Consider the following 17,722-nt stretch of genomic DNA (forward strand, 5'->3'; position numbering starts at 1 on the left):
CTGCAAAGTTTCAGCGTATCCGGTGTAATATCGGCTGAGAAAATGTAAGTTGAAAAATGAAAAATTTAAAGACGTTTGTATGACTAGGGGTATGACGTATACCCCAGGTTACACAAACGTCTGTAAATTTGTCAAATTTCATCTTACAGTTCCTAAGCTGATATAACACCTAATATGCTGAAACATTGCAAGGTTACGAAAGTGAAAGTTCTCTTTCCAGTGCTGGTATCAGTTTTTCATTCAGTTCAATTTTTACTCATTCAAATCTGTTGCCACCATTTTGGAGAAGGGTCTATTACTCTGTTGTGGCATTTGATGGATGACGGTAACACTTGATTGCGTTATTGACAGGGTATGCCAGAGGCATGGGCCAGGCTCCTTCACACATCAAACATCACCCAAGCTGAGCAGAAGAAGAATCCTCAGGTTAGTGGTTATTAAAAACTCTATAATCCAAATTGATTGTAAGTGGTGTAACTTTAATTATTTTTTGTTCTTGATAATTACGTTAGCATCTTTGTACAATGTAAGTGTGAAGCCGTAATGCAATGTTTGGAATGTAAAGGTAGTAACCTTTAAAAGATTGTTTCTTTATGCTGAGGAGACCATATTTTTTAATTGGGGACTAATTTTCCCTCAATTTATGTTTTTTTTCCAATTAATATAATTAGGATTCAACACTGTACGAATTGTAAGTACAAGTAATCAATTAAGAAGCTTTGATACTAACAAGCTTGAATTGCAATGTAAGTTCAACTTGTATACAAGTTATATGTTACAAGTTAGGTCCCACATGATGTTAAGCCCTTTGTAATTATAACTTAAAAATTGTGGCAAAATGCAGAATACTACTCATTGCTTACTAAATACAAGAAACAGTTACTGTGTTAAATTATGTACTTCCTCCTCAAACCCAAACTAAGTGAACTTAAACTCTCACTTGAACACTTGAACTTGTAAATTCTCTTGCCCCTCAAATGTGCATATAGAAGTACTTGTACATTGTATATGAAAAAAACCCTCTATCTAAACACTAAAGGTTTATGATATTTTGTTGTTGTTGAATAAGCGGTTCCTTTTATTTCAGGCTGTTCTTGATGTCTTAAACTTTTATGAAGGAAACATTGACAAGGAAACAACCACAAAATTTATGACAGTGTCAAAGCCTTATGGTAGGTGACATTAAATAAACACAACAAACAAGTGCTGATCCCCTTTGAAGATCATTTCCTTTCACAAACAGTGAGTGTTTAGTCTGCACATACAGTGTAACACAGTGTTTTCACATTTCTAGCATGTGTACCTACAAAATAATTAATTAACAAATGAGGCATTTTCCAAGGTTCTTTTTGAAAAACTTGTTCAAATGGTTATTTGTGAAGCGTGTGTAAGGTGGTGATTACGAATTGATTGGATAATGGTGGTTTGCCTGCTTCACCCTAGCTTACAGACCTGGAAAAAAATCCAGAATTCTTAAACTGCTGCACTGTAGTGCTGGAATCACAGGGATGTATAAATTATATAGGTGGTTAGATTCTATCAACAATGATTATAATGGGCTGAGTAAAGGGAACAGACTGGTACATGTACATATACGCTCGACACACACCACACTGTCAGTTCCATCAGTGATCTAAGCGATGGCCTGCACCAATCATTTGCAAGTTTGAGTGAACTTAGGCGCACCTTCTTGTCTTCCAATTACTGTTAACCAGAAATGAGTTTCGTTTCACAACCTTTTTTCCAGTTTGTCACACTTAAGTTCCAGAGAACTTACCTATGTTCTGGATAGATAAGGAGGTTGGGGGGTAATTAATGAAAATGAATATTTGGTTCTATCAGCAAAGTTGATTATTCAAAGGTAATTTAACCACTCTGCTCAGTATCTTCACGGTGATATCAACTTTGTTGATAAAACCAAACTTTTGTACCCATGTACCAGATGCGCAATTCTTGAAAGAAGTGAGTTGAGACTGTTGACTTACTTTTGACCCATACTTAACCTGTGTGTTTTAATCATTCTGCGTACAAGAGAGTTTTATATGCTCTATAAACCCTTAAACAACTGTTGAATGTAACTCTCTGTAAATTAAACGTGGGTGAATATTCATTTGAAAACCTCACTAAATGGAAACAAATAATATTACATGTAACTGGTTATTTTGGATATTAATTTTTCTAAATGCAAAAATTTATCCTTACTGTAGCTATTAACTTTTTGATACTTTCATACTAAGTTTCTTCAAGATTAACTGCTTGAATGTATGATAATCTTATTAATTCTTGAGGGGAAAATTTTTCAGCAAAAATGGTGATAGTGTGGTTGATGTGCAGCATATATTTTGTTATAGCAACTTCTAGTAAGGGACAAAACCTTGCTTCAACAATTGATACAACGCCTATCTTACGCCACTCATCACCGTCAACTTCCAGTAGCCCACTCTACTATTCATCTGCCTTGGACGACACAACAGAAATGAAAATAACATGTTCCCCATTTAGTTGTGCTTCGTCTAAGAACAAACATTCATCGAAAAGCAGCCTGAAAGTTATAATTAGGCGGCATTCAAAGAAGCGCAGGAAATCTTTACCCACTACTGGGTCAACAAGCAATGAGCCAAGGAGAAAAGCAAATCGAGACAAGCGACAGCTATCGTCCCCTTCACCAACTCGTGCTCTTCTCAAGTCTCAATCAGACACTTCAAGTTCGTTAACTGGGTCATCGCCAGGGTCTTTAGCTGACGAGCTTGAGAAATTGAGTGTGAACTCAGAGTTATCTCCCACTAATAAATACTTACAACGTGTCTCCTCTGATTCTCAAGGTATTTCTGTCTAGTCCTAACTAACTATAGTAACAGTTGGTAAATAATAATTGTTAAAGTCTTGTAACAACGAAAATGTTAATAGGCTCTAACCGTTCATCAGTATGAACTAATCATTTGCTGCTCAGCTGTGTGTCACAATTAGACGTACACTAATTTGTTTTGTTTAAGTTTTAATAACGATGCAGTTTTAACGAGAAGGCAGATGTGTGGGCTACTGGAGTGTTGGGTCGTTAGCATCATTCTCACATGCATCGCATCAACTGTGCATCCAGCAGATAGTTTGACTGTCAAAAGAATACTTTTATAGTCTATTTATTGCATGCATGATGATAGCATGATAGTGGTTATCAAGGCTATGGTTCAAAATTCTTAGGCGGCATCTGACTTCTTTTTGAATCTGTAACGTTGTTGAACCAAGAATAAAATAATAAAATATAATTTCAGTGCAAACAAGTTATTCTTACTTCCTTGTACTTTGATACTCTGATGCTACTGTCTAAACTGTTACGTTTAAGAATGCTTTTCACAGTTGAAATTTTTTGCTAAGCTGAAAACCCATTTTCCCCTGATAAATAAACCTTGAAGAAAACTCAAATGGCTTTAACCAGATATTAGTGTTTAGATGTCTTGAGGAATTTTTTAAAATTTTGCTTTTCGTTCATTAGTCGCTGAACTACTTTCATTTGTGGTTGATTGCATAATCATTGACTTTTAACTTTTTAAATGTATACATGATCATAGTAGAGCAAAAAACCCAACAAAGGACGATGTTTTTATAACACTATATAACTGAGCAAAGATTCTGAAAACTAAAAATGAACCACATGAATATGTGCCAACACTTAATTTATTGGCCAAGTTTTACTTTTTCACCCCTTTGAAAAGCAATGCACTGAAGTAAAAAAAAACCTATTTTTACAATTAAATAAATTGTAAGTTACACATCGTCAGTTCTTCTGTAAGCTAATTCATGTCTTTGTCGAGTTCTAAAAACTGGGTCACTTTATTCCCAATACTCTGATTGCACACAGAAACAATGAATGCAACACTGTAATAATCCACGTATTCCAGGGTATACAGTAACATCGATAAAACAATCTGAACAATTTATTGTCTTTATGATGTGTTCGCATTCTGAAATGAGACCAGATAAGTTAACCCTTCTGTAATATTATTATAGTGCACGTTTAATAACTGGACATCCAGCCTTGGTAGTAGTAAGGTCATCATTTATTTCATCTGGTGTGTTGTACAGGTCAAACACAGTCGCCTCGCCCAGGAGTTGGTGAACACACGTATGCACCGCCTCTTCCACCGCATGCCACACCAACACATGTAAGTGGAATGTTCTATGACCCCTAATATCAAAGAACAAATTCTCCTATCTTGTCCCCATACTTTTCTTATAAAAGTATTGGGGAGAAGAAAATTTCACCTTGGTTGATCATATCCTTAATTCTCATGATCTCAGGGGTTGAGTAAACAATGGTATTACAAGGAGAAATGTGATGCTGATCACTGTTAGGGTTAAGGTCGAAATAGATATGAATCAAGAAAAAAATATGAAAGGTGAAGTAATTGGGGAATTTTAATTCCATCTTGTGATTAATCTCTGGTTAGAAGAAAAAGAGATACATGTTATAAAAATTTAATATTTAGTGGTCTGCAATAAGGTTATAGAGGGTTGCCATGGTTAAATTTTTTCAACATCAGCGAGAAGTCAAAGAATTCTTACATGTACATTTGAAATCGGGGTATATTTAGCGAAAAATTGGAAATATTAAATTTTTGGCTAGCCACCAGGTTTGAGAAATGGTTTCCTCATTATTTCAAAAGACATTTTTGAAGGGGTTGATTTCTGTGTCTTCATTGCTGGCTTTATTGGCAAACAATTTGTCTTCTGCTGTCCTTGAAAACTGGTCTGTGGTCAGTTGAAAGTCAGGGAGAAGTAAGGAAACATTTACATGTATAAGTATAAGTGGCAGCCCTGCAGTTAAAAGCCAAGGTGTACAGGGTTCGTACAGGTCCTGGAAATCCTTGAAAGTACTTGAATTTTAATCTAGTATTTCCCAGGACTGGAAAGTCCTTGGAAATGGTATGAGTTCCTGGAAAATCCTGGAAATCTTCAAACTCAAGTAACAAAGTTTCTTGAAAGTCATTGAGGAGCAACCAGATGGGAAGATCTAACAATTTAAAAATACTTACTGTGCATTATGGTTACTGAAAAGAGGCCTGGAAACGTCCTTCAAAAGTCCTGGAAATTTGTTTCTGAAAAAGGGTACAAACCCTGGGTATAAAAATTTCGGTCTAAATGCTGCTCAATAGAAATGTCAGTGAGTTCTTAAAGAAAAAAACCTGATGGTATTTATAGAATTCATTTGTGGCATTTTCATTGTTACATTGCAGCCATCGGCAGCAGAGAATCACAGTGAGCAAGCAAATGAAGCTGAACCAGATGTGCCACCAGCCATCCCCTCACGACCAGAACACACTAAGTCTAAGGTATTCACTCAGTACCTCAGTTGAAGAGATGTTGTGTAGTTCCTTGTATAACAAATATGTTCGATTGAAAATCGTTGTCCCTTGCAATGTGTAAATCATAAATGATGCAACCTGATGGAATTATGGTGTGATCTAATTGTAATTATAATTATTTTGAACTACTGTATGTTAAGTATACAACAACAGAATGATGCAAACTTGCTTTTAAAAAATATAGTACACAATAAAAATGTCAATTTAATTGATGTTTTATATTTTTTGTACTATTAATATTAACTATACAATGACAGTATTGTGTCATCTGTTTATAGGCTAGGTATGTAGCCACCTCTTTTGTCTTAATTCTGACTTACCCATGTACCAAATTGTTAAGTATTTTTGTATTGTTTTAGTACATTCCAAATGAAGTTGCCACAAAGCCTTCACCCAAGGAAGAGGAGAAAGGTAAGATCAAGTACATTAATTTCCTGATTTTGGTCATCAGGAAATTAATTTTGCTTAACAAGGTGTTTCAATCCGCTCTCCTTGTGGTACATACACGTAATTTGTCAACTGATTGGCTTGATGGGAAAAATTTGCAAATGCCAATTGGCATACATGTACAGCACAATCCAGTTCTCTCCAATTAAACTGTATCTTAGCATACAGACTGTTTAACAGAGAAAATGTAGTTCTGTGTTTTATGTTTTGTTATAAAGGCCTGAATTCAACAAATTGGCTTATGATTTTTGTTGACAATTGGAAAAATTAAAATGAAGACATTCATGATCCTTCTTGATTCCTGTTTCAGTTCAAACAGAGAACAAAGCAATCACTCATGCTAATTTGCTTGAAGGTGGTTCAGTTTTTACAGTATTTTATTATTCCACTGTTATGACATTTCACCAAATAAGGCCAAGAGAATGTGCAAAATATAAGACCATAATACACTGAACAGAGCGAATATGGACAAAGACATTTAATTGGCGTTCTGTGTTTACATCATTCGCATGTGCCGTATACTGATGGACAGATAATGTCGGGTGTATTTAAACACTCTTACAAGAAAAGAGAGGCCAAAATAACATTAACAAAATCTTTTTGCTTTCTGGAATAATAAATCTCTTATTCAATGGTTTTACATATCATTCGTGCGGACATTTTGCTCATTGCTAGTATTTTTAAATACTACGCAACTCACAAAATATCCGCACGTATTATATGTTAAAGCATCGAATAAGATGTACAGGTGTATGTATGTGTATCCCTTTTTAAGGTTACATTCATTTGACATTAACTTGTGAACACTTGTGTTTTGTAATAATAGTGGAACTATCTGAGTGTAGCTATTGCAGTTGTCAGTGGTTTGGCTTGCAAATAAGACAGCTGACTCATTCTTCAACCTGTTATATTGACTCTCACACTATTTGCATGCCTTTGTAAAAAGCCAAATATCAGCAGTGTGTTCAAATGTAATCACAGCTATTATATTCGTTCCTGTGGCCAGCAAGGCCAGATTGTTTGCTCAGATCTTGGCCACATGTAAGCTGTAGACATTAGGTCCTCATGTTTTTGTTGGTTTGGATTTTTCCAGCCGCTACACATGAACAGCATGGACCTGCAAGAGCGCAAACAAGGGACAAGAAGAAGAAGAAGATGTCAGATGAGGAGATTCATAGCAGACTACGTAATGTTCTTGACTCGCTCTTTTTTCTACAATAAATTATATGTATTTCAACATTTTTGCTAATTAAAAATTGATGCATAGTAGCTTTAATTTCCAGGGATATAGAAAGCATAGCTCCATTCTGTTGTGTTTTGGAGGTTGAGGAGGTCGTTGTTGGCATTAATTTTAAAGTGAATATCTTCAAGTGACCAACTACACTGAGCTAAACATGAGTATCTTCTTTCACCTGGCAGGTACCATAGTTAGTGTTGGAGATCCTAAAAGAAAATACACAAAATTTGAAAAGATTGGTCAGGGGTAAGAAACCTTTTTCTTTTCAATTTTTTTTTCATCTTTTCGTCCTTGCTTTTATTTGATACGCATACGTACAATCATAAATAAGTCATAAGTAGTCGTAGTACTGTATATGAACCCTTTAAAAACAATGTAGTGCAAGTAGCACAAAATAATATTCTATTATAAGTAGTATAAGTATCGTATTGTACTATAGTGTGGGTATTGTATTGCAAGCAGTGTACATGTAAGTGTTGTAGATAGTATAAGTGTCGTATTGTTAGTAGCATAAGTATGGCATTGAATTGTAAGTAGTATAAGTATTTTGTAATAAGTAGTGAGTAGTGGACATATTGTTTTGTAACCAGCGTTCTTGTATGTGTTGCAATTTAAAAAAAAATTAGAAAAGAAAAAAGAAACAGAAAAACTTCAAGTATATTTGGATCATTTGACTGTACAGCTACTGTGAATTGCTACACTGAACATGTAATTTGATTTGTGTGATGTGTACCATGGCCTTTCTTCCTTAAAATATTGCATTAATTTGTGATTAATTTTTTTTGCAGAGCTTCTGGTACTGTTTATACAGCCATTGAAGTAGCTACTGGACATGAGGTCAGTAACTACTGGGGGGAAATTTACCGCATGTAAATGTACTCATTAAAAAAATACATGTACACTGTATGATGCTTGAAAATCCAAAGCTTGTCAGAAGATTACAGAGTAATTTTTTGTTGTCTTCTTGGCCTTCTTATAACTACAAAAAAAAAAAAAAACAGCAACAACATAAAACAGTCACAAAGCATTGATAAGGAGTTTATAAGGAGTTTGTGCAGTTTCTTTTCTTTGACAGCTTCATTTTGGGTTAAATGATTTTATCCCAGTAACCATGCTCTTTTTTTCATTGGTACACATTATCTGAACATCTCATTTCCTGTACCATTTACTGCTGTCTCCCACCCCTCCCTTCCTGGCTGCTACTCTGCACTTGTTTCTCCTCCCTCCCATCCCCTCTCAAATGTTATTTTGTCCCAGGTATCATCTTTCACTCTCCCTCTTTTCACCTAATTGATTCCCTGCTGATCTTGACAGCACTAAGGGTTTCTTTGTTGTATTTTTTTTAAGGTTGCCATCAAACAGATGAACCTGTCACAACAGCCAAAGAAGGTGTGGTTTTGAAAGCAGAAGTGCATACTTTTTCTATGTTAATTTTCATTTCATTGTCATTGTTACACATTAATTTTCGTAGAATTTATTTGTTATGTGAAAGCATGAACATTAAAGAGGAATATGTTTCTAAAAATTAATGATAATGATGATGACCTATATTTATGCATAATGTTAAAGCATAAAGTTTAAGAAAAAGGAAATAATAGTCAGTGATAGCAATACTAACTACTTGTAACAGACCCATTCTTGTGTTTTTTCAGGAATTAATTATCAATGAAATCCTGGTGATGAGGGAGAATAAACATCCAAACATTGTCAACTACGTGGATAGTTACCTTGTAGGAGAAGAACTTTGGGTAAGTTGTCAGGGTCCTGTATCTGTCGCAGCCATGGATCACGAGGAACCTTATTTAAGGTTGTGGCCTGGAGCAAAAAGAGGGGCTAAGACCACCTCCTACCCCACAACTTGTCAAGGCCCCAGCACTGGGTTGCATCCTTTCCAGAACTCTGAAAAATGAACAGTGAATTTAAGTGGTCATCCAGTTGTCTCCAATAAGTAAGAGACTACAGGATTTGTATGCTCCTAGGAGATCCCTCAAAGTAAAGTTTTCGTGATCTGTACTTGGGATACTGCAGGATCTTGGATGATTTTGAGGTTCATTTAAGATCTCTATCCTGCAAGATCTAAAATTGGATCTGATAGGATCCTGTACAGTCTTCAGTAGGATGCTATAAGCTCTTATCAAAATTAATAGCACCTGGAACAACATGTGGTACAAGATCCTATGGGTGCTCATCTGATGATCCTCTACTGGAGTTCTACTAGCATACATGTATTGAAATTATCTTTGAACTTTGCATATACTAATATACCCTTGTTTAGTAGAGGAGAAGGGTGCTATTACATCTTGGCAATGTATATGTAACTGTTACATGTATAATTAATTATTCCACGAGCATGCATTGGATATAAGATGATCAGTGAGGAGTGTGGTGCTGAATCGGCTATAATCATCTCATATCCAACAAGCGTGAGTGGAATAATTGTTTTATTAAAATTAATCAAAGAATATTTTTTTAGATCTTGCTGATTTCGCTTTGCAAGAACAACCAGAAGAGAATTTAATGGTCGCTACTTCTCAGGCACGGTATAATGGCTTATATACCATGGCCGCTTAACCAATCAAATCCCTGGTATTGCATCATGCAATGATCCAGTTTTTTATCATTATACTTATATCCAGTTTGTTTTGTTTTCAGGTTGTTATGGAGTATTTAGCCGGGGGTTCTTTAACTGATGTTGTAACAGAGACATGCATGGATGAAGGACAAATTGCATCAGTGTCTAGAGAGGTAATGGCATTAGGGATCTGAATGATGTTATAGGTGTGTTATTTTAGCTCTGATTTTATTCCTGTTACACTGTTTTCTACAATCAGGGACAAAAGGATTGGGACAAATTTGCATTTACAGCATGTCCTTACACACATGAAAGAAACAATATACAGTGTACGCAGATGAAAAATCTTTGTTATCCAGACTATTCCCCTTAACATTGTTGAGCCAGTGTAAGAAAAATAGGGACCTTCAGCAGAGACGATGCCGCCGCCGCCAATGAAAATAGAACCCAAACGTTACATTCACGTTTTTTGAATAAATTCGCGAAAATTTATGCTAATTTAGTTTGCGTAATGTGGCCAAACTATCCAGAAGCTAATGTCGAAGGGGCGGGAAAATTAATCATTATGCATTCACGGTCTCCATAATACCTTGAGTGTGGTCATTTCACATTGTTGTTTTGCAGAGGATGGCAAAGAAATGTCCTTAAGTGTATAATGCACGTACAGAGCCAGTGTTTTGCTAATTAAAACTATTGTTTTTGGACGTTCTTGTTGACATCGTCGTCGTGGCTGCTTAAGGTCCCTATTACCTTGTGAACTTCAACATTGTCTTAGGAGAGAGTGTGGGGGGAGTAAAATGCATTCTAAACGGATAACATGGCTTCTTTGGTTAGGTCACAATAAATTAACAGTTAATAGGTAAGCATATTTTATAACATTAATTTGTTCCAAGCCAGGGGAAGGTGACTTTGAGTCTTCAGTTGAGTTCACAAAAAGGCTACTTTGTAGGAGCTGTGATGATGAAAGAGCAGACTAAATTATATTTCTAACTAGTAATACCTGCCGGTAGAGTGCCAACGAGTAAAAACTGTCACAGTTGCTTTGCGAATAACCAGACTACAAAACATTTTTCAAACTGAATCATTGTTTAATAAAGCATTGCAAAACTCTCATGCTATTCTTTGTTGTTTAGAATGTCTATAAGATCTAAACTTGTGAGATAGATTAGAGATGAAACATCTGCGGCCCTTGCATTACCTGTTTGAGTTTATACAAAAACCAATTAAAACAACTTTAATGTGTACAAGATTAGCTATCAACCTGGAGATAATAGAATTTTACAATAAACATGAGCTTTTCAAATCCAATTTTAATTATTGAATTAATGAGCCGCAAGTATGGTATTTAAAAGAATGGCACAAAGCTAAGTTGCAATTGACTTGAAATATTTCTCCTGCATTCAAACAGCTCCAATGTGCATCTCCCTCAAACAGAACCTAAAAATCAACAAAAAAACCCACTCAATTTGACTAGAAAACGATGAAATCTAAAATATTTTGTAGATCCCTATAATTAGGGATTCGTTTTGGTCCGCACTGTATCAGTTTGGAATGATATCTTTATTGTGCATATTATGTTACCGACCACATGAATTTACATAACGACACTGACCTACTATTGTCCGTTTTAGCTTGCAATTTGAATATAAAATTATCATGATTAAAGACCGAAAGGTTACTTTAAGAAGATTGCTCCCTCTTCAGAAAACAAAACACACTACAAACAGTTAAGATTTGAATTCTCTTACCTCCTCGATTGACAGAGCCGTCGGAACTTTCGCTGCCACCAACGGAGCAACAAATCTGCTATTAGAGCTTAACATTTCCACACTGTCGCGCAGGATCGAAAAATAAGATGGTGCGAAGGAAAAATTCGATTGCTCCTAAACGTGAAAACTTCTGCAGTTTCCTAGCGCTTAAAAAGATCTTTGCTATTTTTATACACCATCCTTATACAATAAGACGTATAAACCCTGCTATTCTCGAAGACAACTAAATTCGCCACTTCGGCCGCCATATTGTTTACAAAATTTAAGTTCGCGCGTGTGTAAGAAGAATCTGGGTACTAGCGCTCACCGATCGTGATACTCCTGATGTGATTGGTTTAGATAAAAAATACCGCGATGCCATTGGCTAGCTCGAAAACGATCACCCATGATGTCACTCTTACATTACCTTATCCTTACCTTATGCTTACATTTTCATTCGAGATTTTTTCTGCCTGTACCAAAACCATCTCGCGCGTCGGCTTTATAATGCTGCCGCCTCGTCACCCTTGCGTCCTCGCGAGGGTGACTCGTTGGCAATAATTATTAAATAAGAATGATGTATTATTCTAGAAAGTGACACAGGCATACTCAGAAAAAATAAATCTGAGTGCTCCTATCAGGAGTCGAACCTAAGCCCTTCCGATTGCTAGTTTGGATGCTCTTTCACTGAGCTACAGGAGACTTGTGGGAGCTAAGGCCATTAAACTAGGTTCATGGGACAAACATCCTGCATACTGCTAGGATTGGAATGTCGAACATGTGGTATAAGCCTGGTGAATGAATGAGAATGATGTATTATTCCACAAAGTGACACAGGCATACTTGGAAAAAAAAATCCGAGTGCTCTTATTATTATTATTATTATTATTATTATTATTATTATTATTATTATTACTATTACTATTACTATTATTATTATTATTATTATTATTGTTAATTATTAATTATTAATTATTATTATGAAATAGTTAACTATTATTAAATAGTTCTTTGAATCATTTTATAATAATTATATTTTATTTTGTTTTATCAGTGTCTCCAAGCTCTCGAGTTTCTGCACAGCAATGGTGTGATTCACAGAGATATAAAGAGTGATAACATTCTTTTAGGAATGGATGGTCAAGTGAAACTAAGTGAGCACTGTTGTTGGTTGCAACATTTTGCTGTTAGACAAGATTCTTGTTTTTCCCAGGGACACTCATGAATATCAAAATGGTGTCTGAGCAGGTTGCAATTAAAGTCAGTTTTACATCTTACCATTCGGGCAACCTATAGCTAGCATGTACAAGCTCAAAAGTCATTTCAACCAGCCCCAAAACTGTTTTGATGCGCAGGATTGATTACACAGTTCTTCTGTCATTTGAATTCCTCAAAAACTTCACTTGCCTGCCGGGCAAGTTAAGAACAAAATTCACTAGCCCAATAGCAAAATCCACTAGAGCTATCGGACGCTACTTTTTTGCACGCTGCTGAGTATTCATTGTACATTAGTTGCTAAAAATGTTATCTATTCACTTTTTCAGCTGATTTTGGTTTCTGTGCGACTATAACACCCGAGCAGTCTAAACGTTCCACCATGGTAGGAACACCTTATTGGATGGCTCCCGAGGTCGTAACAAGGAAACAGTATGGTCCAAAGGTAAGTTACTACTCTGCAAATTGAGTGTCTCCAATTCAAAAGAAATTACTTTGATTTAATCATGTGTAAATTCATGCCTGATATCTTCAAAATTGACAGAATCTTTTAGCTTTTATAATAATAACAAATAACTTAATTAACATGTCAAGCAACAATCTAGCAGACGGGATTCCCACTGCTAATAGAGGACACCTAACTTTCTAAAATACAATCTAAAATACAAAACGAATTAATGATATCTCTCTAACATACCAACTACTAGAACTCTATTCATAATTATAAAAGTAACAGGTTCTTATGATCTTGTAATCTTGTGGTTTTTAATTAACTTGATATTTTGAAATCTAAGTATTCTAGTACTTTAGTATTTCAGTATTCAATATTTTACTATTATGTTAAAGTATTTCAGTACCTTGGTATTCTATGTTGTTGTAACTTAGTTTCATAGGGCCAGAAGGGAGACTACAGCCTTAACTGTAATATTATTGTGCGCCCTATTGCAATAAAAGTGTTACGCTATCAGATCTTGCTGGCCTAAGCGAACAAGGGAGAGACTTTTATACTTTTTAATATGAAGGAAAAAGGCATTGGAGTTAATGACTTTGAGCCTGAGACCATCAGAACTGAAAGTATGGAAGTCAATATTTTAATCAGGGCCCCAAGACTTCCTTGGTGTTGAAAAATATTTGAGACTCAATTCATGAGGCATAGGGAAACACTTGGAGATCCATGAAAATGAACGAAAGTAATTATTTGCCACACATACAGACATTCTTGTGTTTGTTGGTTTTCAAATTTTGATTAACCCAAAGATTACTCAGCAGGCTTCACAGTGTATATCAATAACATTTTATTTCTAAATGCATTTATCTGATGCTGTTATTTCTTAGGTGGACATCTGGAGTTTAGGAATTATGGCAATTGAGATGGTTGAGGGTGAACCACCTTATCTGAATGAAAATCCTCTCAGAGTAAGTCAGAGCTTTGAATTACATGTACTGATAAGGTGCATTTAAAGGGGAAGTATCACAAATTTTCCTGTCATTTCAAAACCTAAACTATATGTTTGTCTGTCAGCAGAAACAAAGAAATACATGTAGTTGTCAAGTTTGTTATAAATTATCACCCCAGTGCAACAAAACTGTCAATTAGTGCCTTTGGCCAGAGACAGAGTAGGCTGGTATGGATTGAAACTTGAAAAATGTTGGGCTAATGTTTTTCAGGCTCTCGCATTTTTTTTTCCAAAATGCGCTAGAACCGATCACGAGTTGTTCCTTTCAAGAATTGAGTTGATTTCTGTCCTCTCGTCATTGTAGAATTATTTGGCAGCTGATTGAAGGTCTTATTTCATCATTTTTAACAAAAGATACCAAAAACCCCATGATACTTCCCCTTTAAAGGGGCAGTGTCACCTATTTGTGATGTTACTTTGAATGGCCAGAAAACACATTTGCATTGATGGAATCGTTAAAATAACGGTTCAGTTTTGTTTACAGTAACTCTACTATTACACAGAAACTAGTGTTAGTTATCTTTGGCCTCGGATGGCCGAGATTGAAATAGATTAAAACTTGAAAAAGTTGGCCGTTATTGCCACGATAGTAACCAATACACCAGCTAGGAGATCAGATAATGAACCCTTTAGGGACTTTGATTAGCATGAAATCTCTCCTCGTAATACCAATGCTTATTCAACCCCTAAGGTCGTGAGAATTAAAGATATGATCACCCAAGGTGAATTTTCGTGATATTTTAATGACTTCTCCCCAGCACTTTTATAAGAAAAGTATGAGGACAAGATGGGAGAATTTGTTGTTTGATATCAGGGGTTAAAGGGTTACATCTGAGCTCTGTTTTTGCACTCTAGGCCTTGTACTTGATAGCTACAAATGGAACACCAGAACTAGCGCACCCGGAAAAATTATCTCCAGTATTTAAGGATTTCCTGTCACAGTCGTTGGAAATGGATGTAGATAAGCGGCTGGGAGCCAGGGAACTTCTGCAGGTATGCAGTTTTTATAGGCTTATTTACTAATACCATTTCGTGCAGTATTTCAACCTGGAGCTTCTGTGAAACAAAAAAAAAAAGGTTTTTCGCCATACATTTCTTTGGAGCAAAACACACAAAGTGAGACATCTGGTTGCAAATAATGATGGAAGGTGACCTGTTTGAATCACAAATATGTAATAATGTGTAAAACGGCGTCTGTAAAGATTCTTGTACAGACAAGACATCTACAATTTAAGACATTTTTGTGCTTGTAGCAAGAGCGACGACCAGCGTCTGAAACTGTGCTTTTCTCGAGATGTAAATCATACAGCTACGTTTCTTATTTTGTTGATTTTATTTTGCAGCATCCATTTTTAAAGCAGGCCAAACCATTAGCCAGTCTGGTACCACTTATTCTTGCTGCCAAGGAAGCCAGCTCCAGAAATTCATAGTCAACTATCAATGCTTGCTAATTCGGTTCGAGAGAAAGCGAACATAAATTCTGTAGAGTTTATTTTTTACACAAATGTTATTTTTTATTGGTTAATTTCAGTGACAGAGGCTTTTAAAAGTTTTTGGTTGCTGCTTTTTTGTGAGCATGTACAGTGATGAAATAATGCATTTTAGTTCTTTTTTTTTTATAATCTATCCTGTAAATTTTATTCAGTAACATTTTGTCCAATGTGAGGATCAGCCCAAAGTAGATGTGTTCATGGAATCCTCTTTGTCTTTTGGGAAATCTTCAAGATATTCGTTAATATTATCTGATAATTTAATTTTTGAAGGAGCAGGGTGAAATTATGGAATTCTGCTCGCAGTAGTGAACCTCAACACAGGTGGAAGGCAAATGTACGCCTGTTGTATACCAATAAAGCCGATGGCGTTGAAATGACTACTTGTTGTGTACTCCGCCGCAAAACTTCGAACAAAATGCCGCCATGGATGTAGGGTAGTTTCACTTTGCAAACATTTGCTCCAATTCCTCGATGCAATCAAAGATCGAATACCGTAAACTACCGCTCATAAGCCCTGAGCTTATACAACTTCGTAAGTAAGGGGTTTTAGATGGGCTTATAAACGGAGGGGGCTTATATCCGGGGCGGGGGGGGGGGGGGGGCTACCATCGGAGTAAAAAATCCGTTTTGAAACGAGCTATAGCAGTGTTGATCGAAATACGTTTTTCATTTACTGGGTTTAAATTAAGCTTTAAAACGTTAATATTTGGAACAAAATTAAAACTAACAACACGAACGAAACTAGCGGGGGGGCTTTTAATCGGATGTAATTTTTGGTGTACAGGTAGATTGGCCTATGACCGGGGGGCTTATATTAAGCGGCAGTTTACGGTATTCTCAAATAGTCAAAGGGGTTGGAATGAGCACTACCCAACATCCCCAACACATGAATGGCATGTAACCCAAAGCAGGGGAGGGGCAGTCCAGACTTCCACCTATACGGTTAACCCTCTTGAAATCAAACAAAGAAATTCATTCCTGTCTCCGAAGTTATTACAATAATCGTACTCTGAAATCGCTTCCCCAAAGATACACAAATTACAAAGAATCTGAAACTCTCTGTCCTATCGCACTGAGGAGCTTCGTCAGCACAACTGATAATGCATCGACTTGTTTGTCAAGGGTTCCTTAGGCCACTGTCAAAATCTGGTTTAATATGTATTTCAGAGACCTTCGCCTCCTTTCCTGTTGATCTCAAGTTTCCACTGTTTGATGCGAATAGCCTCTTTACGACCAAGGCCCCCGTGGTATCGACGGTGTCCCATTGTATGGTGTGGCCCGATTCAAATTACTGCCGATGTAGTAGCCTGTGAGGGGTATACAGAGAGCGTGCCCTGATTTGGGGGCCACAGATGTTAGGCCTCGCTGGGTCGTTCGTCTCAGTAATGCTGTGTCGGAGGCACCAAGATATTTCTTTTCACTAAGAGAAGCAAGTCAAGCGTAAGAGGCGCTACCGAGTTACGGCTTGATACTTAATTCAGAAGCCGCCCAAACGCTCATAACATAATCTAACATAGGTCTTATGCCCAACTGCCGTGGAACTTCGCGCCCCCCTGAATATAGACAAGGCTCTTTTCTCGAGGCGTAGCAACTCGTTCCTGTGGAAAGGTGTTGCAGAAAGCAGGAACAGCGTGGTCTGTTACAGACCTTACACTGGAAATATAAAAACGTACTAGATCATGCGGTGGGACCCTAGCTCTCTTTAGTTGAATTGAGAAATACAACCTCTTACTGGCCTTTTTAACTTCTTCGGTTATATGATCGTTCCAGGTAAGGTCGCTTGCTAACTTAAGGCTGGTTCTCATATGATCGCTACGATCGCTATGATCGCTGCAAAATGCGACCAGCGATCCCAGCGATGATAACGATCGTAACGATTGCTTTGATTCTCATATGATCGCTACGATCGCTAACATGTTTCTGAAGTTATATTTTTGTGTTCAATCTGATAGGATACAAAGTCCAATGTTGTAATGACTTATGGGATATTTCCAATCGCTACGATCGCAGAAACCAATTCTCATATGGTCGTTTTGATCGCTATGATCACTAGATCGCGCAACACCGATCGCTACGATCGTCGAGATAGAAATTTTTCTATGTTAGCGATCGTGATCGCTGTGATCGCTACGATCATTAAGATCGCTATGATCGCCGAACAGAGCGATTCTCATATGATCGCTGGTCGCCTTT

The 17,722-nt window shown here is 36.6% G+C and overlaps 1 protein-coding gene across 3 annotated transcripts in view; it reads left to right on the forward strand.

Moving 5' to 3' along the window:
• LOC146461158 (serine/threonine-protein kinase PAK 2-like) overlaps positions 1 to 15,906 on the forward strand; it is a 28,894-nt gene extending 12,988 nt beyond the window's left edge. For 2 of the 3 annotated variants that reach the window (XM_085087239.1, XM_085087240.1), the window contains 16 exons: positions 352 to 426; positions 1,088 to 1,172; positions 4,081 to 4,160; positions 5,232 to 5,327; positions 5,720 to 5,771; positions 6,901 to 6,993; positions 7,227 to 7,290; positions 7,833 to 7,881; positions 8,392 to 8,433; positions 8,697 to 8,792; positions 9,697 to 9,789; positions 12,419 to 12,518; positions 12,909 to 13,024; positions 13,915 to 13,995; positions 14,892 to 15,029; positions 15,380 to 15,906. In XM_085087239.1, coding sequence (XP_084943365.1) covers positions 352 to 426; positions 1,088 to 1,172; positions 4,081 to 4,160; positions 5,232 to 5,327; positions 5,720 to 5,771; positions 6,901 to 6,993; positions 7,227 to 7,290; positions 7,833 to 7,881; positions 8,392 to 8,433; positions 8,697 to 8,792; positions 9,697 to 9,789; positions 12,419 to 12,518; positions 12,909 to 13,024; positions 13,915 to 13,995; positions 14,892 to 15,029; positions 15,380 to 15,466 — 1,347 coding nt within the window. In that variant the 3' untranslated portion in view covers positions 15,467 to 15,906. Of the gene's footprint in view, positions 1 to 351; positions 427 to 1,087; positions 1,173 to 2,351; positions 2,823 to 4,080; positions 4,161 to 5,231; positions 5,328 to 5,719; positions 5,772 to 6,900; positions 6,994 to 7,226; positions 7,291 to 7,832; positions 7,882 to 8,391; positions 8,434 to 8,696; positions 8,793 to 9,696; positions 9,790 to 12,418; positions 12,519 to 12,908; positions 13,025 to 13,914; positions 13,996 to 14,891; positions 15,030 to 15,379 lie in introns of all 3 variants that reach the window. The other variant, XM_085087241.1, reaches the window with a different exon arrangement.
• The last annotated feature ends 1,816 nt before the right edge of the window (positions 15,907 to 17,722 follow it).

This window comes from Pavona decussata, unplaced genomic scaffold (assembly GCF_977016875.1).
Source record: "Pavona decussata unplaced genomic scaffold, jaPavDecu1.1 SCAFFOLD_201, whole genome shotgun sequence".
Lineage (NCBI taxonomy): Eukaryota > Metazoa > Cnidaria > Anthozoa > Scleractinia > Agariciidae > Pavona > Pavona decussata.